Source organism: Canis aureus, chromosome 13 (genome assembly GCF_053574225.1).
Source record: "Canis aureus isolate CA01 chromosome 13, VMU_Caureus_v.1.0, whole genome shotgun sequence".
Lineage (NCBI taxonomy): Eukaryota > Metazoa > Chordata > Mammalia > Carnivora > Canidae > Canis > Canis aureus.
The window spans coordinates 44,641,856-44,668,394 of NC_135623.1; the positions used below are offsets into that span (position 1 = coordinate 44,641,856).

General features: G+C 39.4%; 1 protein-coding gene and 1 non-coding gene across 26 annotated transcripts in view; one reads left to right on the forward strand and one right to left on the reverse strand.

The window, feature by feature from the left end:
• Window positions 1-9: 9 nt before the first annotated feature.
• The window catches only part of APAF1 (apoptotic peptidase activating factor 1), a 144,443-nt gene continuing 117,913 nt past the window's right edge, over window positions 10-26,539 (forward strand). For 16 of the 25 annotated variants that reach the window (XM_077845988.1, XM_077845984.1, XM_077845990.1 and 13 more), the window contains exons 1-10: window positions 10-161; window positions 1,377-1,421; window positions 6,000-6,169; window positions 6,350-6,542; window positions 7,197-7,394; window positions 18,657-18,840; window positions 21,524-21,636; window positions 21,754-21,885; window positions 24,604-24,842; window positions 25,793-25,960. In XM_077845988.1, coding sequence (XP_077702114.1) covers window positions 6,032-6,169; window positions 6,350-6,542; window positions 7,197-7,394; window positions 18,657-18,840; window positions 21,524-21,636; window positions 21,754-21,885; window positions 24,604-24,842; window positions 25,793-25,960 — 1,365 coding nt within the window. In that variant the 5' untranslated portion in view covers window positions 10-161; window positions 1,377-1,421; window positions 6,000-6,031. Of the gene's footprint in view, window positions 162-1,376; window positions 1,422-3,875; window positions 4,197-5,044; window positions 5,185-5,999; window positions 6,170-6,349; window positions 6,543-7,196; window positions 7,395-18,656; window positions 18,841-19,048; window positions 19,087-19,229; window positions 19,342-21,523; window positions 21,637-21,753; window positions 21,886-24,603; window positions 24,843-25,792; window positions 25,961-26,539 lie in introns of those variants that run through there. The other 9 variants (XM_077845981.1, XM_077845982.1, XM_077845980.1 and 6 more) reach the window with 9 other exon arrangements.
• LOC144282729 (small nucleolar RNA SNORA70) lies at window positions 24,030-24,162 on the reverse strand. Its single transcript, XR_013351190.1, has one exon. It is a non-coding gene; the product is annotated as a small nucleolar RNA SNORA70 (small nucleolar RNA).

Sequence of the window (26,539 nt, forward strand, 5' to 3'; positions counted from 1 at the left end):
GCGGCTCGGGGTGCGTGTGTCTGCGTGCGCGGGCGCGCGCCGTCCGAGCGGGGCGGGCCCGGCGGGTTTTGACTGCTCCGCGGTTCTGAGGCGGAGCGGAGGACAGGTCCGGGGGACGCTGCTTCCTCTACTCCTGGGCTGAAGGGGCGAGGGAGCTGAAGGTGAGCAGTCGGGGCGTCAGCGACCCGCGAGGACTTGACGTGGCGGCGGCGCCCGGAGTGGCGCCGGGCTCCGGCCGCGGTGCAGCTGCCGCTGGAAGGGAAGAGCGACGGCTCGAGTTGGCCCTCCTCCCTTTGTGTGTGGGGTGGGGTCCACCCCCCGGCGGCCCTCGGACCGGCCTCCCCTCGGCCGCCTGGGACTGCGCGGGCGGCAGGGGCGGGGGCGGCGGTGGACGACGCCCGCCTCTCCGCGACCTAGAGGTCTCCGGGGGTCTGGAGGCGCCCCGGGCTGCGAGGCCCTGGAAGGGCACCTGGGAGACCCGGGGGGGGGGCGGGGGGCGTCCGCGTCTCCGCGACTCGGGTCTCCGGGTTCTGGAGGCTGCGGAGGGGCACCTGGGAGGCCCGGGCTTGTCCCGGGATCGCGCGCGGCTCCCCCCATTCCCTTCGGGAGCCCCCACTGCTTACCTCCCCGCCCCCACCTGGACTTGCCAGTCTGTCCCCGCAGGGCTGCTCTCCCGGTAAGACCTTGGTGCACAGGTTTGGGTAAGTTTGCGTCTCGCTTTCCTGCCCGAGCTGGCGTCTCTGGAGGTTCAGTAGCGGAATTCAGGGGCTCAGACTTGTGGGGCAAGGAGTAACCGATAACCTGCCACTGTACTGGAAGAGAAATTATCAAAAGAGGAAGTAGCCAGCCGTTTCTGTTTTCCTGGATGAAATTGCTCTTTACTTTCTATTTCATGTCTTTGAAGAGTTTGATTTTACATTTTGATGCGGTTCCAAAAGGTCGGGCACTGAAAATTTGTTCGTAATACAATTTGTGCAGAGTTTAAAAACCTTTAAAATGTATATATTTAGCTTTAATAGGTTGGATGGTTTAATGAGGATGGTTGGAAATGAGTTTCAGGGGTCTGTTTAGCAGTTCACATAACCTAAAAAGTTAAAAATTAAGGATTAAAAAATATTTTATTTATTTATTAATTATAGACATAGAGAGAGAGAGGCAGAGACACAGGCAGAGGGAGAAGCAGGCTCCATGCCGGGAGTCCGAGGTGGGACTCGATCCTGGAACTCCAGGATCACGCCCTAGGCTGAAGGCACTAAACTGCTGAACCACCCAGGGATCCCCATGGATGTTTTATTTAAATTGAGATCACAAAACGTTATTAACGTTTAAAAAATACCATAGCTTTGATTCTAACCATAACTTTTTCTTTTATTCAGTTTCCTACTAGGACTGAGCATTTGGTGAACCTTGACAAATAACAGGCAAGTGCTCATTTAACTATTTCACTGTGTTTGCAGGTGCTATATTTGTGGCACTTTAAAAATATATAGTCATTGTTGAAACTTTTTTTTCTCAAGATTTATTTATTCATGAGAGACACACAGAGAGAGGCAGAAACACAGGCAGAGGGAGAAGCAGGCTCCCCAAGGGGAGCCCGAGGCAGGACTCAATCCCAAGACCCTGAGATCACACCCTGAGCCAAAGGCAGACACTCAACAGCTGAGCCACCCCCGCGACCCTCATTGTTGAAGCTTAATGACAGTCCCTCCTCTTCTGTGCACTCTAAATTAATTGTGCTTATCTGTATTTTTACACTAAGGGCATCACATATTCTCTTTACGTTTAAATTTTTTTTATTAGATTATGAATTTCTTCAGAGGTATGATTTAATCTTCTCTGTAGACTTTGGGGCCTGGTACATATGAGGGGCCCAAATGTTTCTTTTCTTTTTTTTTTTTAAGATTTTATTTATTTATTTATGAGAGAGACAGAGACAGAGGAGGAGGGGCGGTTGTAGAGACACAGAGGGAGAAGCAGACTCCCCACTGAGCAGGAAGCCCCATGCAGGGTTGGATCCCGGGGCTCCAGGACCATGACTGGAGCCCAAGGCAGACACCTAACCAACTGAACCACCCAGGTGCCCCTCAAATGTTTATTTTATTTTATTTTATTTATTTTATTTATTTTATTTTATTTTATTTTATTTTATTTTATTTTATTTATTTTATTTTATTTTATTTTATTTATTTTATTATTTATTTATTTTATTTTATTTTATATTTTATTTTATTTTATTTATTTTATTTTATTTATTTTATTTTATTTTATTTTATTTATTTTATTTTATTTATTTTATTTATTTTATTTTATTTTATTTATATTTAATTTAATTTAATTTAATTTTATTTTATATTTTATATTTTATATTTTATTTTATTTTATTTTATTTTATTTTATTTTATTTTATTTTATTATTTTTTCCCTCAAATGTTTATTGATCCCAGGGTCCTGGATGGAGCCCCGCAGGGGTTGGGCCCCACCCCCCTCTGTTCAGCAGGGAGTCTGCTTCTCCCTCTGCCTCTCCCTCCTGCTGGTGCTCTCTCTGTCTCTATCTGAAATGAAATAAAATCTTTTAAAAAAATGTTTATTGAATGAAAAAATTATTGAATACATTTAGACACCCTGTGCTACATTGGGTAGAGTTCTGTTAATGTTTTAAAAATCTGCAAATAGAGCAGCCTAGGTGGCTCTGCTGTTTAGCGCCGCCTTCAGCCCGGGGCGTGATCCTGGAGAACTGGGATCGAGTCCCAAGTCAGGCTCCCTGCATGGAGCCTGCTTCTTTTTCTTTTTTAAAAGATTTATTTACTTACTTACTTACTTACTTATTTATTTATTTATTTATATTTTAGACATAGAGAGAGAGGGAGGCAGAGACACAGTAGGAGGGAGAAGCAGGCTCCATGCCGGGAGCTGGACGTGGGACTCGATCCTGGGACTCCAGGATTGCGCCCTGGGCCAAAGGCAGGCGCTAAACCACTGAGCCACCCAGGGATCCTCTAGCCTGCTTCTTCTGCCTATGTCTCTGCCTCTCTTTGTCTCTGTGTATCTCATAAATAAATAAATAAAATCTTTACAAAAAGTAAAATCTGCAAATACTTGGATCTGAGTTTTATGTTATGGAAAAATTTGCATTGTATTTGAAATAAAGTTGGTAGAGGAGTGCCTAGGTGGCTCAGTGGTTTAGCGCCTGCCTTTGGCTCAGGGGTGATCCCAGGGTCGTAGGATGGAGTCCCGCATCAGGTTTCTTGTGGGGAGCCTGCTTCTCCCTCTGTGTGTGTCTCTGCTTCCCTCTCTGTCTCTGTCTCACGAATAAATAAATAAAATGTTAAAAGGAAATAACGTTGGTAGAAACTTGAAGTATTATGCTGTAAAGAATATTATTTTTATTTATTTGCTTTTTAAGATTTTATTTCTTTATTCGACAGAGAGCAAAAGCAGAGGGAGTGGAAGGCAGACGGAGGAGAAGCAGGTTCCCCATTGAGCAGGGAGCTCATCATTGGGCTAGATCTCAGAATCCTGGGATCATGGCCTGAGCTGAAGGCAGACCCTTAATGACTGAGCCATCTAGGTGCCCCTATTTTTATGTATTTTTTAGAGAGCTAAAAAAGGGCAGAGGGAGGACAAGAATCTCTTTATTTGGGCAGCCTGGGTGGCTCAGTGGTTTAGCGCCGCCTTCAGCCCAGGGTGTGATCCTGGAGACCTAGGATCAAGTCCCACGTCGGGGCTCCCTGCATGGAGCCTGCTTCTCCCTCTGCCTGTGTTTTTACCTTTCTCTCTCTCTCTCTCTCTGTGTGTTTCTCATGAATAAATAAATGAAATCTTAAAAAAAAATCTTTTTATTTTATTTTTTAAAGACTTATTTATTTATTTGACAGAGACAGATCATTTTGGGAGAAGAGCAGAAGGAGAAAGAAACTTAAGCAGACTCTGCTGAATGTGGAGTTGGCGCCCCGGGGCTGGATCTCAAACAACCCTGAGATCAGGACCTGAGTTGGTTGCTTAATTGTGTCATCCAGGCACCTGGAGAGAGAGAGAATCTTAAGCAGGCTCTACACTCAGCACAGAGCCTGATATGGGGCCCTATCTCATGACCTTGAGATTATGACTTGAGCCAAAATCAAGAGTCAGATGCTCAACTGACTGAGCCACCCAGGTGCCCCTTCTTTGTGTCCACTTAATCCAAAGAATGACCACCAGTGGGTATTTTCTGTAGCTTTATCATACTTAGCAGCTCAGCAAAACATTAATGGAGTAAGCATGTGAGAAATGTATTTACAGATAAGGAGCCAGAGCTAATGCTCACCTAATAATACTCAATACCAACAGTGCTCTGCTTAGTACTATGTTAGATAAAGACACCAAGAAATTTCTAAACATTGAGATTTTCAGTATGATCACTATTTATAAAAATATTTAAAAATTTTTTAAATTGTAAGAATACTAATATATATTGAAAAGATTAGGACTGTATAGAAAAGTACAAAAAGGAAAAGGGGGAGACACCCAAATCTTGCAACCCAAAGTATATTTTGTTGAATAGACTTCCTAACATCTGCCTATGTATTTGTATGATATTAACACATTTTTTGTGCTATATCTGGGATTGTATTTCTAATTTTTAAAATCAGTTTGTAGGGAGTATCTTTCCATGTCAGTACATGGAGATGTCGCTCTTTTTTTTTTTTTTTTTTAAGATTTTAATTTATTCATTTGAGAGAGAGCATGAACAGGGGGGAGGGGGATAGGGAGAGGGAGAAGCGGCAGCAGACTCCCCACTGAGCTGGAAGCGTGATATTGGGCTTTATCCCAAGGCCCCAGGATTGTGACCTGAGCTGAAGGCAGATGCTTAACCGACTAAGCCCACCCAGGTGCCCTGAGATGTGTCTTATTTTAAATGGCTATCTAATATTCCATTTTACATACATATTCTAATTTTTAATCCATACTCAGAAAGGTGGGCATTTAGGTTGTTTTCATCTTTTTTTTTACCTGAACATTCTCTGTTAAATTTTTTTTTGTTTTTTTGTTTTTTTTTTTGTTAAAGTAAACTCCATGACCAGTGTGGGGTTTGAACTCATGACCCTGAGATCAAGAGTCACATGCTCTATTAACTGAGCCAGCTGGGTACCCCTCTTAACTCTTTTTGTGGATATTTTTGCCTACATATGTGAATGTCTCCTTAAGGTAAGTTTCTAGAAGTGGGATTTCTGGGTTAGAGAAATCCCTTTAAATGCTTTTATATCTTTAGTATATTGCCTTCCAGAAAAGTTTCATACGTTTTGTGCTCTTCTCAAGTAGTGCATATGAAAACTCATTTTGTCACACTTTTTTTTTTTTTAAGATTTTATTTATTTATTAATGAGAGGGAGGGAGAAGCAGGCTCCCTGCAGAGCAGTGAGCCCAGAGTGGAACTCGATCCCAGGACCTTGGGATCAGGACTTGAGCCAAAGGCAGACAGTTAACCAACTGAGCCATGCAGGGACCTTTGTCACACCTTTGAAAGCATTGGGTTTTGTGCATTTTTAAAAATCTTTGCAAAAAAATTTTTATTTCTTAATTACCAGTGAGGTTACACATCTTTTCTTTTCTTTTCCTTTTTTTTTTTTATTCATGAGAGACACAGAGAGAGAGGCAGAGACACAGGCAGAGAGATAAGCAGGCTCAATGCAAGGAACCCGATGGACTCAACCTGGGAATCTGGAATTACACCCTGAGCCAAAGGCAGGCGCTCAACTGCTGAGCCACTCAGCCGTCCCAACAAAATTTTTTTTAAGATTTTATTTACTTGACAGAGAGTACACAAGTAGGGGAGCAGCAGAGGAAGAGAGAGAAGTAGGCTCTCCACTGAGCAGGGAGCCTTATGTGGGGCTTGATCCCAGGGCCCTGGGATCATGACCTGAGTTGAAGGCAGATGCTTAACCAACTGAGCCATCTAGGTGCCTCTCACATCCTTTGATATCTTGATTGCCCTGACAAATATTTTGATGTTTTCCCCATAGCTCATGGTTGACAGAGAAAAATTCAAGGGAGGATGGATGCAAAAGCTCGAAACTGTTTGCTTCAATATAGAGAAGCCTTGGAAAAGGACATCAAAACGTCCTACATCATGGATCGTATGATTAATGACGGAGTTTTAACAATATCAGAGGAGGAAAAAGTAAAAAATGAGGTAAAACCCTCTGAGGAAGTCTGTGCTATAAAACTTTTTTCTTTCTACTTTTTATTTAAAAATATTCGATATAATTATTTGAGTTTTAAAAATTTTCTTAATTTTATTTCAGAACTTGCACTGGTCTCTACTAGTTTATGTTGCAAACATATTCTTTGTGGTATATTTATTTTTTTTTAGCCCACTCAACAGCAACGAGCAGCTCTGCTAATTAAAACAATACTTAAAAAAGATAATTATTCCTACATATCATTCTACAATGCTCTGATACATGAAGGGTATAAAGATCTTGCTGCCCTTCTCCATAGTGGCATTCCTGTCATCTCTTCTTCCAACGGTGGCAAAGATTCAGTTGGTGGAATAACTTCACATGGTTTGTATCCATGTCTTCTACAACATTTGGTGTCACAATAGCAATGTAGCTGTAGTTTTGTCTTAATGTAAATGGAGTCTGTTGAAGAGGTTGGTTATGATTAGTTTACTGAAAATGCATGTGAAGAAATTAGTTTTGTTTTCCAATTGAAGTTTTTATTTGCACCTGTGTTAACTCTCACATTTTTCTTGCCCGGTGAGCTGTCTACTGGGCGTTTTTAGAGATTAAAAAGGCAGCTTTGAGGCCTTTAAGCTCTTCTCTAATTCTGTATTTATTGAGTGCATGCATAGGAAAGAATAAGAATCTTTAGAAATCTGTGTTCTTGAAAGGAGTCCCATATTCTTTCCTTTACACCCTCCTTTCTAGTTTTCAATATAAGAAAAAGAGATAGGAGAATCAGGGAAGAATAGAGTGTATAAGGGCAGATATAGATGGAGCCTTGCATTGTTAGTAGTCATCTTGAAAAATTTATGTTTGTTTTTGTTATGTTCCGAGAAATAAGAACATTGAAGTTAGTATGCTAGCCACATTTTCTTCTCTTGGAAGTTCTGAGGGTAAAGCCTCAGCCTTGCTTTCTTTTGTTATTTTATGGTATGACTTGAGTAGCCATTTCAAAGTTCTGTTTGTTCATACTGGTTGTCTTTTGGATTTCAGTGAAGACAGTCCTGTGTGAGGGTGGAGTGCCACAGAGGCCAGTTGTTTTTGTTACCAGGAAGAAGCTGGTGAATGCAATTCGTCAGAACCTATTCAAACTAAGTGATGAACCAGGATGGGTTGTCATATATGGAATGGCAGGTTGTGGGAAGTCTGTTTTAGCTGCAGAAGCTGTTCGAGATCATTTTTTCTTAGATGGTAAGTTTGATTAACATATGTTGCTGCCTAAGGAGTTATTCTTTAGGCATGATAATAGTTTCCTATCGCTGTTGTAACAAATTATGAAAAATTTGGTGACATAAAACAACACAAATTTATTATTGTACAATTTGGGAAATCAGAGTAGTTCTTACTGGGTTAAAGTCAAGGTGTTAGCAGGGCTGAGTTCCTTTTTTTTTTTTTTTAAAGATTTTAATCACCCATTCATGAGAGAGAGAGAGAGAGGCAGGGACACCGGCAGAAGGAGAAGCAGGCTCCATGCAAGGAGCCCAACATGGGACTCCATCCTGGGACTCCAGAATCACTCCCTGGGCCGGAGGCAGGTGCCAAAGTGCTGAGCCACCCAGGGATCCCAGCAGGACTGAGTTCTTTTGGAGGCTTTAGGGAAAATCCTTCTCCTTACATTCTCTAGCTTTTAGAGGTAGCCTACATTTCTAGACTCATGGTCCCTTCTTCCATTCTCAAGCTGGCAATACATAATAGCATCTTCAGATCTTTTTCTCTGTTTCTGAACTTTGCTTCTGTCATCACATCTCTCTCTCTGATTCTCACGTATTTGCCTCTCTCTTCTGGGGCCTTTGGGTAATCTAGGATAATCTCTCTCTTTTTTTTTTTAAAGATTTTATTTATTTATTCCATGATAGTCACACACAGAGCGAGAGAGAGAGAGGCAGAGACAATAGGCAGAGGGAGAAGCAGGCTCCATGCAGGGAGCCCGATGTGGGATTCGATCCCGGGTCTCCAGGATCGCGCCCTGGGCCAAAGGCAGGCGCTAAACCGCTGCGCCACCCAGGGATCCCAATCTAGGATAATCTCATCCCCAAATCTTTAATTTAATTGCATCTGCAAAGTCTTGGAATGGGAGAGTAGGGAAGATGGGAGGGTATTGGGTAGATACTGGGATGGGGAAGGGCATACTGTGCAGAAGAGCATTTAGGACATTTGTCAGGTGTACTGCTGACCTTAGTAAATCTGGTGGCTTCTCAGGGTATTCACTGGGAAGAGTTACACAACTATATCAGTCTTCAGTTGCCTCTATTCATTAGTGACTTCAAGGGGAATTTAAAGCTAGTTCCTGAATTCTAGTTGTTAATAACTTTTTTGTTTACAGTACATAATCAGCAGTTAAGAGATTTTATGATGAGATGACAAAATGATGTAATAAATAATAAGCCTTTAAGAGATTTAGAAATATGGAGGCTAGGGCACGTCTGTTTTATTCACTTGGGCTTTAGTTTGTACTTCACAGCTCTTGTCAGTGGTGTTAATCATACTTTTGTCAGAGTATGCCTGATTCCATGGTTTTTTCTCTTTGTAATTAGAGAGGTTTTTTGGAATTCAGTTCCATGCCAGTCTTAGGGCTAATGATTTATTTTAATACTTATAAATTCACTCACTAATATTCTACTGCAAAGTTGATCACCAAGGTGTTTCAGGATAAAAATTGGTTTAAGTTCTTTTAGTGTGAAGAAATGGATTTTTCTTCGAATATTATGATGAATTTCCTTTAAAAAATGTATTTATAACAGTAATTTAAAGATTGAGAGTATGCCCTCAGTTTAAACCACTCAAGATTATTGGGGTGAGTTTTCAATTTTAGAGGTTAAATTGATCAACAACTTAAAATTATCCAGGAATCATAGTATAAATTGTGGTCTCAGATTTTTTTTTTTTAAGATTTTATTTATTTGTTTATGAGAGACACAGAGAGAGAGGCAGAGACATAGGCAAGGGAGAAGCCCGATGTGGAACTCGATCCCAGGACCCCAGGATCATGCCCTGAGCAGAAGGCAGACGCCCAACCACTGAGCCACCCAGGAGTCACTCACAATAGATTTTTAACCACTTTGTTTTGAGATACTAGCAGTTGTCCAGTACCTAGTGAGCTTAATATCTCTCATGTTCTTTTGTGAGATCTCACATACAAAGGATTAAGTTAATCATGCCTTAGTTAACAGCTAGTACCATATTGGGTTTGCATAAGCCTTAACTTCCTCCTGTGTATGTTTCCTTTTAAGAATTTCTTATTCTCATTTTCCTTTCCCCCCTAAGGAAAGACACACTTTTCCAATGTGTCTCCTGTCCGCAACTACAGCACTGCTTCATTCCTGACAATAGATATGTAGGTTTTCCATACATCCTGTAATTCTTTCTTCAAGACTAGCTGGGTATCCTACAATTTAGTTCAATTCTGACACTGTGTATATGGAGATAGTGATGGAGCCCACAGTGTAAGGGTTCAGTCTTTCAAGGTTGCTCTCCTGCTCCCCCTCCCACCCTTCAGATAATCAATCACAAGTCCAGGTTGTTACCTATGCATCTGACCAAATGGCTATAGATTGGAGGTTTGCTCTCCTTGGATTTGATTTATTTGCTAGAGTGGCTTTCTCAGGAAAACATTTTTTTTTTAAACATATATATATATTTTTTAATTTTTTATTTTATTTTATTTATTTATGATAGTCAGAGAGAGAGAGGCAGAGACACAGGCAGAGGGAGAAGCAGGCTCCATGCACCGGGAGCCCGATGTGGGATTCGATCCCGGGTCTCCAGGATCGCGCCCTGGGCCAAAGGCAGGCGCCAAACCACTGCGCCACCCAGGGATCCCATCAGGAAAACATTTTACTTACTACATTACTGATTTATTATAAAAGGATATAACTCAGTAACAGCCAAATGGAAGAGGTGCATAAGGCAAAGTATATGGGAAGGGGTGCAGAGCTTCCATGCCCTCTCTAATGTACCACTGTCTCCACATCTTCATCCCGGAAGCTCTCTGTACCCTGGTTTTGAGAGGCTTCATTACAAAAACTGATTGAATCATTGACCCTTGGTGATTGAATTCAGTCTTTAGCCTCACTTCCTTCCCTAAAGGTCTGAGAGCTCTGGGGCATGGGGCTGAAAGTTCCAACTGTCTGTATGGCAACAGTCCCCATCCTTAGCTTATATCAAGGCTTTCCAAAAACAACTTGATTAACATAAACTCAAGTGTGGTTAAAAGAGGCTTTTTATAATAATAATAATTTAACTTTTATAGCTCCAGAAATATTTCAGGAACTGGAAACAAAATTAAATATTGTAAAAAGTGCCCCTATGGCTCTTATTTGGGAAATTACAAGGGTTTTATAGCAGTGTGCCAGGAATAGTGATGAAGACCAAATAATATCACAATATCCCACTTCACCATAGGTGTTCCTTCTAATATATTTATGTATGTTTTCTTGTAAAACATTTGGGCAGATATTGTAAATTTGCATAAATGTTATAATTATTTTATTGTTTCTTAACTCTCTTGATACTGTTTTTTTTTTTTTTTTTTTTAAAGATTTTATTTATTTATTCATGAGAGACAGAGAGAAAGAGAGGCAGAGACACAGGCAGAGGGAGAAACAGGCTCCACGCAGGGAGCCGGACGTGGGACTCGATCCCGGGTCTCCAGGATCACGCCCCGGGCTTCTGAAGGCAGGCGCTAAACTGCTGAGCCACCCAGGGATCCCCTCTTGATACTGTTTTTAAGATTTATCCCTGCTGGCTGCACATCTTGTTACACCTGATGGCTGCCTTACATGGGATATACATCCAGCACATTTTATCATTATTCATTTCCCTAGCTAATAGATACATAGATTGTCTCCAACTCTGCTGCCCCAGCAAAGCTGGGTTGAACTTTTTTTGTTTTTTTAAGATTTTATTTATTTATTCATGAGAGATACAGAGAGAAAGAGAGGCAGAGACACAGGCAGAGGGAGAAGCAGGCTCCAAGCAGGGAGCCCAACATGGGACTCGATCCCGGGTCTCCAAGATCACACCCTGGGCCGAAGGCAGCGCTAAACTGCTGAGCCACCCAGGCTGACCCTGGGTTGAACTTTTATAGAAGTGAGAAAAAAATTTTAAAATTTTATTTAAATTCAATTAATTAACATATAATATATAATTGGTCTCAGAGGTAGATGTCAGTGATTCTTATGTAACACCCAGTGCTCATTACATCACATGCCTTCCTTAATGTCCATCACCCCAGTTACCCTGTCCCCTCCTCTCCCCCCTCCAGTGACCTTCCGTTTATTTCCTATGAGTAAGAGTCTCTTATGGTTTGTCTCCATCTCTGATTGCATTTTGTTTTATTTTTCCCTCTCTTCCTCTATGATCTGTTTTGTTTCTTAAATTCCACATGAGTAAGATCATATGATAATTGTCTTTCTCTGATTGACTTATTTCACTTAGCATAATATCCTCTAGTTCTGTTCATCTGTTAGAGGACATCTGGGCTCTTTCCATAGTTCAGCTATTGTGGACATTGCTGCTATAAACATTGGTGTGCATGTGCCCCTTGGGACCATTACATTTGTATCTTTGGGGTAAATACCCAGGAGTGCAATTGCTGGGTTGTAGGTAGCTCTATTTTCAACCTTTTTTTGTTTTTATTTAAAGATATATTTATTCATGAGAGACAGAGAGAGAGAAAAAGAGAGGCAGAGACACAAGCAGGCGCCATGCAGGGAGGCTGATGTGGGACTTGATCCTGGGGCTCCAGGATCACGCTCTGGGCTGAAGCCAGGCGCTCAACTGCTGAGCCACCCAGGCATCCCAGGTTTCCTTTTTATTTTTATTTATTTTTATTTTTTTTAGATTTTATTTATTTATTCATGAGGGACACACAGAGCGAGAGAGAGAGAGAGAGAGGCAGAGACATAGGCAGAGGAAGAAGCAGGCTCCATGCAGGGAACCCGACGGGGGACTTGATCCTGGGACTCCAGGATCACGTCCTGGGCCAAAGGCAGGCGCTAAACCACTGAGCCACCCAGGGATCACCCAGGTTTCCTTTTTAAAATTTCTTAGTGTCATTTGTTTTTCCATTGAGATTTTCATCTTTTTCTCATTGCTCTCTAGGAGTTTCTTCTATATTTTAGATATTAGGCCTTGTTGGTTTTAGACTATATAAACATCTTTTTATTTGTTTCTATTAACTTTGTCCTGGATGTCTTGAACAGAAATTTTTAATTCTGATATAGTTAAATCAATGAATTTTTGTGTCTTCTAATTTGTGCTTCTTGAATTTTGCTTAAGTAGTCCTGTTATAATCTTAGCATTCATATTTAATCATTAATGTTTTTGGATTCTGTTTTAGTATATCCACTAGTTAAAGAGTAGATACTTTCCTAAATATAATTTTTTTAATTTAAAATCAATTTCTAAAGATAAATTTTAATCTCTGGAGCACACTTCTACTTTATAGGAGCACTGAATTTTTGCCATTTAATTGTAGCACAAAACCTTGTTTTTCTTTTGAAAGTGTAAATAACTAAAGTTTATAAACTTCATTAAAACTGTGATTTCTGCAGAAGTTTTGTTCTTAGTATGGTATTTGGTAAAATTAAAAAAAAATTAAGTTCTTAAGTATTTATGCCCATACATTTTTAGTAACCCAGTTTCCTTTTTGGGTGTTCAACCCTTTATTTATTTTGGGGGGTATAAAGGAATTGTGAAGAGTTCATGTTTTAAACTGTTGACACTGTTATTATTTTTTTTTTTTTTAATTTTTATTTATTTATGATAGTCACAGAGAGAGAGAGAGAGAGAGAGAGGCAGAGACACAGGCAGAGACAGAAGCAGGCTCCATGCACCGGGAGCCCGACGTGGGATTCGATCCCGGGTCTCCAGGATCGCGCCCTGGGCCAAAGGCAGGCGCCAAACCGCTGCGCCACCCAGGGATCCCCGACACTGTTATTTTTGTGCTGAGTTTCTAAAGTATGGAAGCTTTCTCCAAAGGCTGTCTGTTTTTTCTGTCCTTCCCAAGATTTCTTTGATTCTATTAAATGTTTAATTGTTGTCAGGATAAGTCACACATGAAAGTAGGATGAGGAGGTTAATTTTCTCTGATTAAAGGCAATTTTTCTGTAAATAAGTTTCTCTGAATTACAGGTATAAGCCTCATTCAAGGCTAAATTGCTCCCTCTTGTGCCCGTAATCAAGATGTTTACATTTTTTCTGAAATGTGGAATTAATACTTAGCATTTAACTATCATATTGTGTCAGTAGGATATTTGCAGGTCAGTTGGTCATTTGGTTTCTTCACCTTTCTTTGTAAAGCTAGCAGTGTTTTATTTTTATTGTGTATGTTTCTTTTTCTTTCTTTCATTTTTTAAAAATAAACTCTACACCCTTGTGGGACTTGAACTCATGACTCTTGAGATCAAGACCTGAGTTGGGATCAAGAATCAGACACTTAACTGAGCCATCCAGGTGCCCTGATTTTTAAGAAATTTTAAGTAGGATGCACACATTAAAAAAAAAAAAAAATCACCACAAAACCTTAGGAGCAGCAACAGGTACTTTAAAATTTGTTTAAATATCACAAAAATAGGGGTGCCTGGCTGGCTCAGTCCGTAGAGCATGTGACTCTTGATCTTGGGGTTATAAGTTTGAGCCCCATGTCGGGTATAGAGATTACTTAAAATCTTAAAATATAACAAATACAGTTTTTTCATTTAAAAAGAAGTAAAAATTCTTTTCACCTGCCCTTCCCTTTCTCCTAAATTCTAAATCCTTCAACAGAGGTCATTGTGGTGAACAGTTGAGTGAATTTTTCCAAGCTTTTTTCCTGTTTCCTGTGCATTTATAAACCTGTGCATGCACAGAACACAGGCTTAACACTAAGGGAAACCTCAGAGATTTACTGTTTCATAAATATTACTTACACTGAAGGAAGTCTAAGGGAACTTCCGGAAGCTTTCCCTGATGATCAAACTGTGCTCCACAGCACTATCTTTACGGTAGTTACTGCAGAATTCCTGGTCATTTGTTACCTTTTAGATTCTCAGGCCGTTACTACTTAGTACACTGTCATTTGTCATTTCTGATCTCGGTCTTCTTCTTTCATTCCCAGTCTTTTCTGTCTTACCCTCTAGATTTCCTCCTCTGTGGTCAGGAAACTCTATTTTATCAACTTGTTCTTGGAATGTTTATGTCCTTGCCTTATCTGAAATTGGGTAATTTCCAAAAGATACCACATTCTCTGTAGCCTTCTTCCGTGGTGTGGAGATTTTTTTCCTTTATATCCTACGTACCTCAGCACCAGGAAATAGGTGGATGTTGTCCTTGCTTTTCTATTGCCTCGTCCAGAACATTAGTAATCCCTTTTCCAACTAGTCTTTGTCTTTTGAGGTTCATTTCTCTGATCTTTCCTAGTTATGATATTGCTCTTATTCATTGATTATTGGAGTTCTTAGTTATAAATTTAAGCTCTTCTGTTGACACTCTTAGTAAGATAACCATATTTATGTGAATGAATCATCCAAAACCTTAGCCTCTCAGTTGCTTGATGTCTTTATCTGCAGTGACCATTTTCATTACTTCCCTTTATCCAGGTACTTCCTTATCACCGGTTGGCCCTTGTCCTTGCCAATACCAGAAGTGGTACCACTTTTGAAATCTCAATGTTCTACTTTTTGCCTACCTCCACTTAATTCTATTCAAGTTCACTACTACAGTTTTCTGACCTATCAAGACTTACTCCTTCATTCCCTAATAACTGCACTGTTTATCCCATCAGCCCCCTCTTACACTCAGGTTTTTATCACTCATTATTCAGTTGCTTCTTTGCACATGCTCTTGGTCCTTTAGTTTCTTACTTGGGTAAATGCTGCTTCCTTCTCTATGCTAGGAGACGGAATCTAATTGCTTACTCCCTATTGCTTCATCTGAACAGTTACTTGCTTATTCCTCATTTCTTCACCCAGACTATTACTTGCTTCCTCTTTACTGGAGAAAATCACCCAACTGAGTTCCGATTTAAGTTCATAATCATAAACCTTGGCAAATTTACAAGTTAGATTTAGCTTAGTGGGTGTATAACCATTGCATTGAAGTTTGTAGGGTGTAATCATAAAAAACTTTTTTCCCCTATTGCCTGTTTAAAACTTCCCTGGTGCTGTTTCTTTTACAGGTTCAGAGTCCCCAGGTCATTTTGAGTTTTAAAAACAATCTAGTTTTTTGGAAAGATTTATTTATTTATTAGGGGAAAGAGAGAGGGAAAATGCATGTGAGTAGGGGAAGGGCCAGGGAGACAGGCACCCTATCAGTTTGTTTTCTGTAGTTAATAGTCAGTTTCTTGGTTTGTTTCTTTCTTTTTTTCCTTTTGCTTATTTGTTTCTTAAATTCCACATATGGGTGAAATCCTGTAGTATTTGTCTTTGATTTATTTCACTTAGCATTGTATTTTCTAGCTCCATCCATGTCATTGCAAATGATAAGATTTTATTTTTTTATGAAAGAATAATATTCCATTGTGTATATATACCACATCTTCTTTATCCATTCATTAATTGATGGACACTTCAGCTACTTCCATATCTTGGCTATTCTAAACAATTCTGCCATAAATATAGGGGTGCATGTATATCTTTGAATTACTTTTTTTTTTTTTAAGATTTTTTTGTTTTATTTTTTAAAGATTTTATTTATTTATTTTTCATGAGACTACACAGAGGCAGAGACACAGGCAGAGGGAGAAGCAGGCTCTCTGCAAGGAGCCCGATGTGGGACTCAGTCCCAGAACTGGGATCACACCCCAAGCCAAAAAGCATAGGCTCAACTGCTGAACTACCCAGGCATCCCTAAAGATTTTATTTATTGAGAGAGAGATAGCAAGAGAGAACATGAGTGGGGTTGGGGGGGTGGTGATGCAGAGAGAGAGAGAAGCAGGCTCAATCCTGGAACCCCAGGATTATGACCTGAGCCAAAGGCAGATGCTTTTTAATTAAAAAAAAAATTATTTATTTATTCATGAGACACACAGAGAGAGACAGGTAGTGACATAGGCAGAGAGAGAAGCAGGCTTCCTGCAGGGAGCCTGACATGGGACTTGATTATAGAACCCCAGGATCACTACCTGAGCCAAAGGCAGACGCTCTAACCACTGAGCCACCTAGGTACTTTCCAAAGGCAGATGCTTAACTGGCTGAACCACCCAGGCACCTCTGAATTACTGTTTCTGTATTTGGATAAATAGAGCCGTTGATGGATCATAGGGTAGTTTTTAACTTTTTGAGGACTTTCCATACTGTTTTCCACAGTGACTGTACCAGTTTGCATTCCAACAGTTGAATTTCAGTAATAACTAAAATGTCAGACAGCCTCATTTATATATAAGGTTTTCTCCTGCCTCAGTTGGGCTTGCCTCAGGCTTGTGAAGAAGTGGATTAACATGGACATTGCAGGTTGTTTCTTTTTCCTGCTGCAAACAACGCTGCAGTGAATATCCTTGAGGCACAATAGTTTAGGAGTTGAGCTTTGGTGCTGGAGGTTTGAATCCCAGCTATGCTTTATTATCTGTGTAACCTTGGACAAATTACTCAACCTTTATATACCTCAGTTTCCTCCTCTGTATAATGGGGGTAATAATAGTGTCTGTGGGATGTCTTGGTGGCTCATTCGGTCAAGTGTCTGACTCTTGATTTCAGCTCAGGTTTTTATCTAAGGTTGTAAGTTTGAACCCCAGGTTGGACTCCCTGCTGGGTGTGCAGCCTACTTAAAAAAAAACAAACATAGTGTCTGCTTGATAGTTTTAAGTATGTGTATTAAATATAGGTTAATATGTAGAACTCTTAGAATAGTATTCAATAAATATGTCATAAATAGGTCTTCGCATATATATAAATCTTTTGGATGATTAAGCTTCTAAAATAATGATTTTTGTAGTTAATTTTATTTGTGAATAAAATTAATAAGTAAATAAATTACCCTCTGATATAACTTATTTATCTTTTATCTGTCTTTTTCTTTTTCTTATATTATTTATGATCACATAATATAAATTCTTACGATTAATGACTAGTATGTTCTAATGCTTCTGCTTACCATATTTTACACATACGGACCCCTCTTACATTTTTTTATATCTATGTGGGGAACTGATTAAGTTGGCTCTTGAAGCTGTGTAAGTAAAAATATGTATTTTATGATATACAGTGACTTAATTAACAATGATGATGATAATAGTTGATAGTAATAAGAGTAATGAACATTCTTATATGGTGCCTGTTAGTTCAAAGCTTAATATTTGCAAGATGCTCTCAGATCCATGTGACTAACAATCCTGTCTGTTTTAATTACTTATTGTTACATAGCAAGTTCACATATGTTATATCACTAACTTCTCACAGTAACTCTGAAATAGGTAAGGTAAACAGTCTTATTCATTAATGAAAGTGAGGTTAAGTGATTTGCTAAAGATTGCATAGCTAGTGAGCAGTAAAGCCAGACTTGAACCTAAATTCTTACTTTTAAGTTTCTTTTTTTCTTTTCTTTCTTTCTTTTTTTTTTTTTTTTTTTAGAGATTTTATTTATTCATTCATGAGAGACATAGAGAGGCAGAGACACAGGTAGAGGGAGAAACAGGCTCCATGCAGAGAGCCTGATGTGGGACTCGATCCTGGCACTCCAGGATCATGCCCTGGGCGGAAGGCAGCACTAAACTGCTTAGCCACCCAGGGATCCCCTCTTTTTTTTTTTTTTTTTTTAAGATTTTATTTATTTATTCATGAGAGACACAGAGAGAGAGAGAGAGGCAGAGACACAGGAAGAGGGAGAAGCAGGCTCCATGCAGGGAGCCCAACGTGGGACTTGATCCTGGGTCTCGAGGATCACACCCTGGGCTGAAGGCAGCGCTAAACCGCTGAGCCACCCGAGCTGCCCCTTTTTAGTTTCTATACGAGAACCATAACAAATGAGTTATGTATTCCTGGTATCAGTGGTTCTCAGTCAGAAGTGATTTTGACAATGTTTGGAGTTATCTTTGGTTGTCACAACCAGGGAAGGGGAATGCTACTAGCTGCTGGTGGGTAGAGGCCAGGGGAGACTGTTAAACATCCTGCAATGCATAGGAAATTTCTATACAATAAAGAATTATCTAGTCCCAAATCTCAGGAGTGCTAAGGTTGAGAAACTGTGCTCTACAGTGATCGCTGACGACATAGGACTAAGACTGTAAATTTTTGTTTGGTAAGATTTTGCTGATAAACAGGTTTACTTTAAACTTCAGTTTCTTTACATCTTCATCTTTTCTTAGATTCAGGTTATAAAGCTCAATAGTACTCTACAAGCAAATTTATACCCTGAAACAAGAAAAATTGAAGATAGGATGAGATTGAAAATTGGAGCAAATCTGCTACTTATCATTAAAATCTTTCAAAGGAGGACTCTTGTTCAAAGGTCTTAAGTTTATTATTTTTTCTTCACTAGGCTGTTTCCCAGGGGGTGTACACTGGGTTTCAGTTGGGAAACAAGACAAAGCTGGGCTTCTGATGAAATTGCAGAATCTTTGCACACGGTTGGATCAGGATGAGAATTTCTCTCAGAGGCCTCCACTCAATATTGAAGAAGCTAAAGACCGTCTTCGCCTTCTTATGCTGCGCAAACACCCAAGGTACAAATAGTCAAATTTAGTTGGTATGTGAAGTCCCAATGAAATTTAACTTCTGACATTTTGAGAACATCATGTCTTTTCTTGCTGTTCAATAGAGATCTAAAAATGAAGCATTCCTTTTCTGCTCTTCTTTGTCTTACATTAAAAAGTGGCTGCCACTTGCCTGAAATTGCTACTTTTCTTTGCATCTTCCCTACCATATTGTCTCTTAAGTACCACTGAGATGCTCAGGAAGTACTTCTTAAGGTGAGTTGGTGAGTGGTCTTTGCTAGAAAATGCAAGCTTCTTACCTTGAATTTGTTATTTCTAATGGATAACACTGAACAAGAGATGGAATAAATGTAAAATAATTACTTATTTAATGAGACCGTTCTCTTGTTTTGTCTTAGTTTTGGGATACATAAAACCAATCAAAAATTGGCACAGAGGTTCTTTATCATTAGGAATAAACAAACTGATTTATGGATGGAAAAAAAACCCTACTAGTGTACCAAATGAAAGGTAATATTCTTGTAGTGCATTATATTAGGTTGGAAAATATATATATACACATACATATATGTAACTCTTCTACTTCTGTGAACTTCAAGAGTTTGTTTTGTTTAATTTGTTCAATAAATACCATTATAATTATGTGCCAGGCACTGTTATCAACTATTCCTCAGTTTTCATTAGCCAGCAGGAAGACAGTAGTTTAGTTGCTTGGGTTAACAATATAACCATCAGTAGTTAATCACCTGGGATTCAGCCAACACTTTGATCTCCATGGTCTAACACCCATTCTTTCATTGGTTCATTTAACCAACATTGAGTGTTGTGCCAGGTTCTTGGTCAAGTGCTACAAGTACAAAGATGAATAAAGCCTTCCTTGGGAGTTCAACAGTAAATTGGGTGAGAATTAGATAATGGCTCTGAATTATTTTTAATGCCGCGGTACAGCTGATGATGCAGTACACTTTCGTATGTAGCAGTGGCTGAGTATGGCAGTAATTTTTAAATTGGTAAGGGGATTAATATTAGAATATTGGGTGAGAGTAGTAATTTGGGAAAAGCCTCTTAGGTGATTGTATGGATGCATACTATAGAGAACAAGCTCCTTTCTCTCTGGCTTGTTTCCCATCCAGATTCTTGTTATTGTTCCTTCCCCTTGGTAGTCACTAATATCTATTTTTCTGGAGGAAATGGGATTGAAAGTATGACTTTTTTTTTTTTTTTTTTTTTTAAGAGAGAGGGTAGGGAAGGAGCAGAAGGAAGGAGAGGGAGAGAAAGCATCTCAAGCAGGCTCCACACCCAGCACAGAGCCCGACTCACAGCTTGATCTCACAACCCTGAGATCATGATCTGGGCTGAAATCAAGAAATCGGGAGCTTAACAGACTGAGCCCTGAGACCAGGTGCCTCGAGACTACTAAATATTAACCTCTTTTCTTGTGCAGTATCCTTTCTCTACTCCTGTTTTCTTTCTCTGTGAAAGCAAAAGTGATTTCTATTTAGGAAAATATTATGAATGCTATCAGATGTTAGCCCATGCTTATAAAATCATTTTTTAAATTTCTCTCTCAGCAGCATTTTGGTGTATACTTTTGCAATTTTCCAGGCTGTATGTGTACCAGAATCTTTTTTTGTAGTGTACAGAAGTGTGTACCATTAGGATAAAAATGCTAGTGTGTAATTATACTATCAGCTTTTAGTTGTATTTATTTTCCATCTGTTCTGCTGAGTTCAAAAAAGTTTTTGGAGAAACCAATCAAGAATTGGCACAGAGGTTCTTTATCATTAGGAATAAACAAACTGATTTATGGATGGAAAAAAAACCCCACTAGTGTACCAAATGAAAGGTAATATTCTTGCTAGTGCATTATATTAGGTTGGAAAATACAAAATTGCTGGTTTTGTAGGTAAAAAATGGTCAGATATCATCATTGTTAAATGATTGATTCTAATGCTAACCTGACCCCAGTTCTCATTTGTTTTTGGTGCTTAAAGAGTGAATTAGAAAAATCTCATTGCTTGGATACTTCTTTTAAGGCCCTCGGTAACCAATTTTTATTTTTTTCAAATTTTTTTTATTTATTTATGATAGTCACAGAGAGAGAGAGAGAGAGGCAGAGACATAGGCCGAGGGAGAAGCAGGCTCCATGCACCGGGAGCCCGATGTGGGATTCGATCCCGGGTCTCCAGGATCACGCCCTGGGCCAAAGGCAGGCGCCAAACCGCTGCGCCACCCAGGGATCCCCCAATTTTTAACACCTGTATGGTACACATAATTCTCTTTTTGTAGGTTTCCTACCTTTTAAAATGCTTTCGTTGTTTTGGGATAGGAAGAGAGGAAAATCTCTAATTTGTTTTCCTTATTTGATTTAATATATTGTGAAAGGAATATAGCAAAGAAAAGAGGAAGAGCCATGAAATAGACATCTTTATTCTGTAAATTTTATTTTTATTTAAAGATTTCATTTATTTATTCATGAGAGACACAGAGAGAGGCAGAGGCATAGGCAGAGGGAGAAGCAGGCTCCATGCAGGTTGCCTGATATGGGACTTGATCCTGGGACTGCTGGATCATGCCCTGAGCCAAAGGCAGATGCTCAACCACTGAGCCACCCAGGCATCCCAAAAGAGGTTGAAAATAATAAATGTCATTAGTAATTTAATAAGTTAGTATTACTATGTTTAAAAATTAGGTCTCTGTTGATCTTGGATGATATTTGGGATTCCTGGATATTAAAAGCTTTTGACAATCAGTGTCAGATTCTTCTTACAACCAGAGACAAGAGCGTTACAGATTCAGTAATGGGTAAGGATTAACTTGCTTTTTACTTCCTTTATATCTTAATTTTTTTCTTTATATCTTAATTTGATTAGATTTAAATATATTTAAAGTAAATTACTATATCTTGTGATTTTGTTGCAGGTCCTAAATATATAGTCGCTGTGGAGAGTGACTTAGGAAAAGAAAAAGGACTTGAAATTCTGTCCCTCTTTGTTAATATGAAGAAAGCAGATTTGCCAGAGCAAGCTCATAGTATTATAAAAGAATGTAAAGGTATGGTTATTTATTTTGTATGTGAGAGAATTATAGAGATACTAATTTTACTCTTTTGTAAATTAAGCTTATGAATGTGATAATTTAGCACATGAACATCCAGAAACTTTAGTAGAATATTTTAGTATTTTATATTTTAGGTTCTTCTCTGACACTTTAAATAGATAATAATAATATGGTATTCATTTATTCATTAAAATAATATTTAACGAACACCCACAGTACGTTAGCGAGCGGGGTTAGGTGAAGACATGGTTTCTGCCAAAGAATAAAAAATATAGTGAGAATCAGAGTTTTACATTTTTTTGGTTGGGATTTTATAAAAATAGTATTCTAATTTGATAGGGAAAAACTGGGTTGTCTTCTTTTTTTTTTTTTTTTAAAGATTTTATTTATTTATTCATGAGAGACACAGAGAGAGAGGCAGAGACATAGGCAGTGGGAGAAGCAGGCTCCATGCAGGGAGCCCAATGTGGGACTTGATCCCAGGACCCCGGGATAACAGCCTGAGCCAAAGGCAGATGCTCAGCCAGTGAGCTACCCAGGCATCCCTGGTGTTGTCTTCTTAATTTGCATTTTTTATTAGTGAAGTTAAAATTTTTTTTTTAAAGATTTATTTATTTATTTATGATAGACATAGAGAGAGAGAGAGAAAGAGGCAGAGACACAGGAGGAGGGAGAAACAGGCTCCATGCACCGGGAGCCCGACGTGGGACTCGATCCCGGGACTCCAGGATCGCGCCCTGGGCCAAAGGCAGGCGCTAAACCGCTGCGCCACCCAGGGATCCCAAATTTTTTTTTTTTTGAAGTTAAATTTTTTACCGGTTTCTCTGCATTTTAAGAAATTATCCTTGACTCAATTTTTCATTGTGATAGAAGTGTTTAATTGATTTTTAGGCATTCTGACTATTGAAGCTCTTAGCTCTTGGCCATATTTTTGCAAATACTTTCCCCTAGTTTTTTGTCTGCTTTTTAATTTCATTTGTAGAATTTATTTGACATATAAAAATTTAAAATTTTATGTAGTTCCATCTATAAGCTCTTAAGATTTCTTCCACTGTTGCTAATAATACTTCAGTAGACCTTGTTTTTTCTTCTTTGCCATCCAATAGATACTTGGTTTTGAGTTAATTGACTTTAAAAAAAATTTATTTATTTGAGAGTACATGCACATACTCACAAGGGGGAAGGGGCAGAATGAAAGGGGAAGCTGACTCTCCACTCAGTGGGGAGCCCAACACAGGGCTTGATCTCACAACCCTGAGATCATGGCCTGAGCTGAAACCGAGAGTCAGATGCTTAACCAACTGAGCCACCCAGGTGCCCCAATGGAGTTAATGGACTTTAAAAAAATATCTTAGAAAAAAATCACTTCATTTGTATTCATCATATAGGTGATGCTTGCCCCATTCTGAAACATTTAAAAAGTGTGTGAAATGATAAAGAAAAAAATTACCCATAATCTGATAATTATTAGCATCATGAGAGTATTTCAGTCATTTAGGACATATAAAACTTTGAAAAAAATATTGGGATTACAGTGGTTAAATAATTTGAATCTTGCCCTATTCATATAACAGATCTTGAACATTTTCTCACATCTTTAAGTATCTTTTGAAAAAAATTATCATTGGCATAATATTGTGGTAACCTCAATTTATTCAGTTATTTCTCTGTTATTGTTTAACATTTTTTGCTTTTTTTTTTTTTTTTTTTTTTGACAAAGTAGGATTTATTGGTGGGCAGGAATAGGGAGGGAGCAGTGTCGAGGTTCTCATAAGTACAGAGCTCTCCCCATATGTCTAAGGGGCTACAATTAGGAATGTATGTATTTGACCCCACAGCCACATGGGATGAGCCACTTTTTAGCCACCATGTCTTCAAATTTGTCTGCATTAAACTTAGTAAAGCCCCACTTCTTGGAAATGTGGATTTTCTGGCGACCAGGGAACTTGAACTCGGCCTTGAGTAGGGCCTCAATCACATGCTCCTAGTTCTGCAGCTTGGTATGGATGGATATAATGACTTGGCCAATGTGGAACCTGGCTCCTGTGTCCTAGGGCTTTCCAAAGGCACCCCTCCATACCTGCCTATGGCCTACATTAGAGATGGCATGAGGTCAGACCTCAGAGTCCACTGGAAAGGACTGTCTCCAAGGTCCCTTAGGCAACCCATACAATCAACAGGCTGCATACACTAGCAAGCAGGCTACTATTTGTAGTGATGGCAAGCTGGGTGCCCATGGAGAAAGGGCACAGTTGGCTTAATTGGCTGCAGAAGGATTTTTTATTATTTTAAATAATGCTCTGATGAATATCCTTAAAGGAAGTCTTTATTTATTTATTTATTTATTTATTTATTTATTTATTTATGGGCTTATTTATTTGTTCATGAGAGACACAGAATGAGAGAGAGAGAGAGGCGGAGAAGCAGGCTCCCCGCAGGGAGCCCAATGCGGGACTCAATCTCAGACCCTGGGATCACGCCCTGAGTTGAAGGCAGATGCTCAGCCACTGAGCCACCCAGGCATCCCTCTTTCTTATTTCTAATGGCTTCCTTAGAATAAATATCTAAAGTGAATTCAAAAGTTACACATATTTTAAGGCTTTAGATAACATGCAACAGAAATTGTTTTTTAAGAGTAATGTGACTCTTAGTGGTAATTTTGAAATGAGACAGTATTAACATAGTGGCTTTGTTGCTTTGTTTTGTTTTTAGGTTCTCCTCTTGTAGTGTCTTTAATTGGTGCACTTTTACGTGATTTCCCTAACCGTTGGGATTACTACCTCAGGCAACTTCAGAATAAGCAATTTAAGAGAATAAGGAAATCTTCATTTTATGATTATGAGGCTCTGGATGAAGCCATGTCTATAAGTGTTGAAATGCTCAGAGAGGACATCAAAGATTACTACACAGATCTTTCCATCCTTCAGAAGGATGTTAAGGTGCCTACAAAGGTAATAGAAGGACCAACAATCCTTGTCATTGGATATTTATGGCATATAACTTTTGATATGGTACCAAGGATGTTATTACAGAGGATATTGGAAGATTAAGATCCATATCACTGAGGTGTAGAGAGTGTAAAAGTCTCATCTTAGTTTCCATCAAGGGTTTGGTTAGTATCCCCCCCCCTTTTTTTAAAAGATTTTTATTTATTTATTCATGAGAGACGTAGAGAGAGAGGCAGAGACATAGGCAGAGGGAGAAGCAGGCTCCATGCAGGGAGCCCAATGCGGGACTCGATCCCAGGACCCTGGGATCATGCTCTGAGCGGAAGGCAGATGCTCAACCACTGAGCCACCAGGTGTCCCTTGGTTAGCTTCTTATTTGTCAGTTCTAGAAGCATCTGACTTTTCTATCTTGATGAATAGTTGAGCTTCTTCATATGAAATGGAGATACAGTTACTCAGGGCTTTAAGATACGTTTTCTCGGGACACCTGGGTGGCTCAATGGTTGAGTGTCTGCCTTTGGTTCAGGGCATGATCCCCAGGTCCTGGGATCAAGTCCCACATCGGGCTCCTTGTGGGGAGCCTGCTTCTCTGCTGGATTGTGTCTTTTCCTCTCTCTCTCTCTCTCTCTCTGTCTCTCATGAATAAATAAAAACATTTTTAAAAAACATTTTATTTATTTATTCATGAGAGACACACAGAGAGAGAGAGGCAGAGACACAGGCAGAGCGAGAAGCAGGCCCCATGCAGGGAGCCCGATGTGGGAATCGATCCTGGGACTCCAGAATCAGGCCCTGGGCCGAAGGCAGGCGCTCAACCGCTGAGCCACCCAGAGATCCCCAATAAAATTTTTAAGAAGAAAAAAAAAAACGATTTCTCTGTGTGTGTAACACCTTATCTGCAATCCTGGTAATTGTAGTTTTGTGGTATATTAAATACTTAAAATGATTTCTAGGTGTTATGTATTCTCTGGGACATGGAAACTGAAGAAGTTGAAGATATTCTGCAGGAGTTTGTTAATAAGTCTCTCTTATTCTGTGATCGGAATGGAAAATCATTTCGTTATTATTTACATGATCTTCAAGTAGATTTCCTTATAGAGAAGAATCGCAATCAACTTCAGGTACTTGGATCTCTGTACATTTTATTTTATTTTTATTTTTTAAAGACTTATTTATTTATTTATTTATTTTTTTAAATTTATTTTTATTTATTTATGATAGTCATACAGAGAGAGAGAGAGGCAGAGACACAGGCAGAGGGAGAAGCAGGCTCCATGCACCGGGAGCCCGACGTGGGATTCGATCCCGGGTCTCCAGGATCGCGCCCTGGGCCAAAGGCAGGCGCCAAACCGCTGTGCCACCCAGGGATCCCAAGATTTATTTTTTTAAGATTTTATTTATTTATTCATGAGAGACACACAGAGAGAGAGAGAGAGAGAGGCACACAGACACAGGCAGAGGGAGAAGCAGGCTCCATGCAGGAAGCACGACTCCATCCCTGGTCTCCAGGATCGTGCCCTGGACTGAAGGTGGCGCTAAACCTCTGAGCCATCCGGGCTGCCTGGATCTCTGTACATTTAAAAATTTTTTTATTTTGAAATAATTTTAGCCTAATAGAAAAGTTGCAAAACAGCACAGTTTTATGCATGTACCTTCATCTAGCTTCCCCACTGTAACATCTTACATAACTATAATACAGT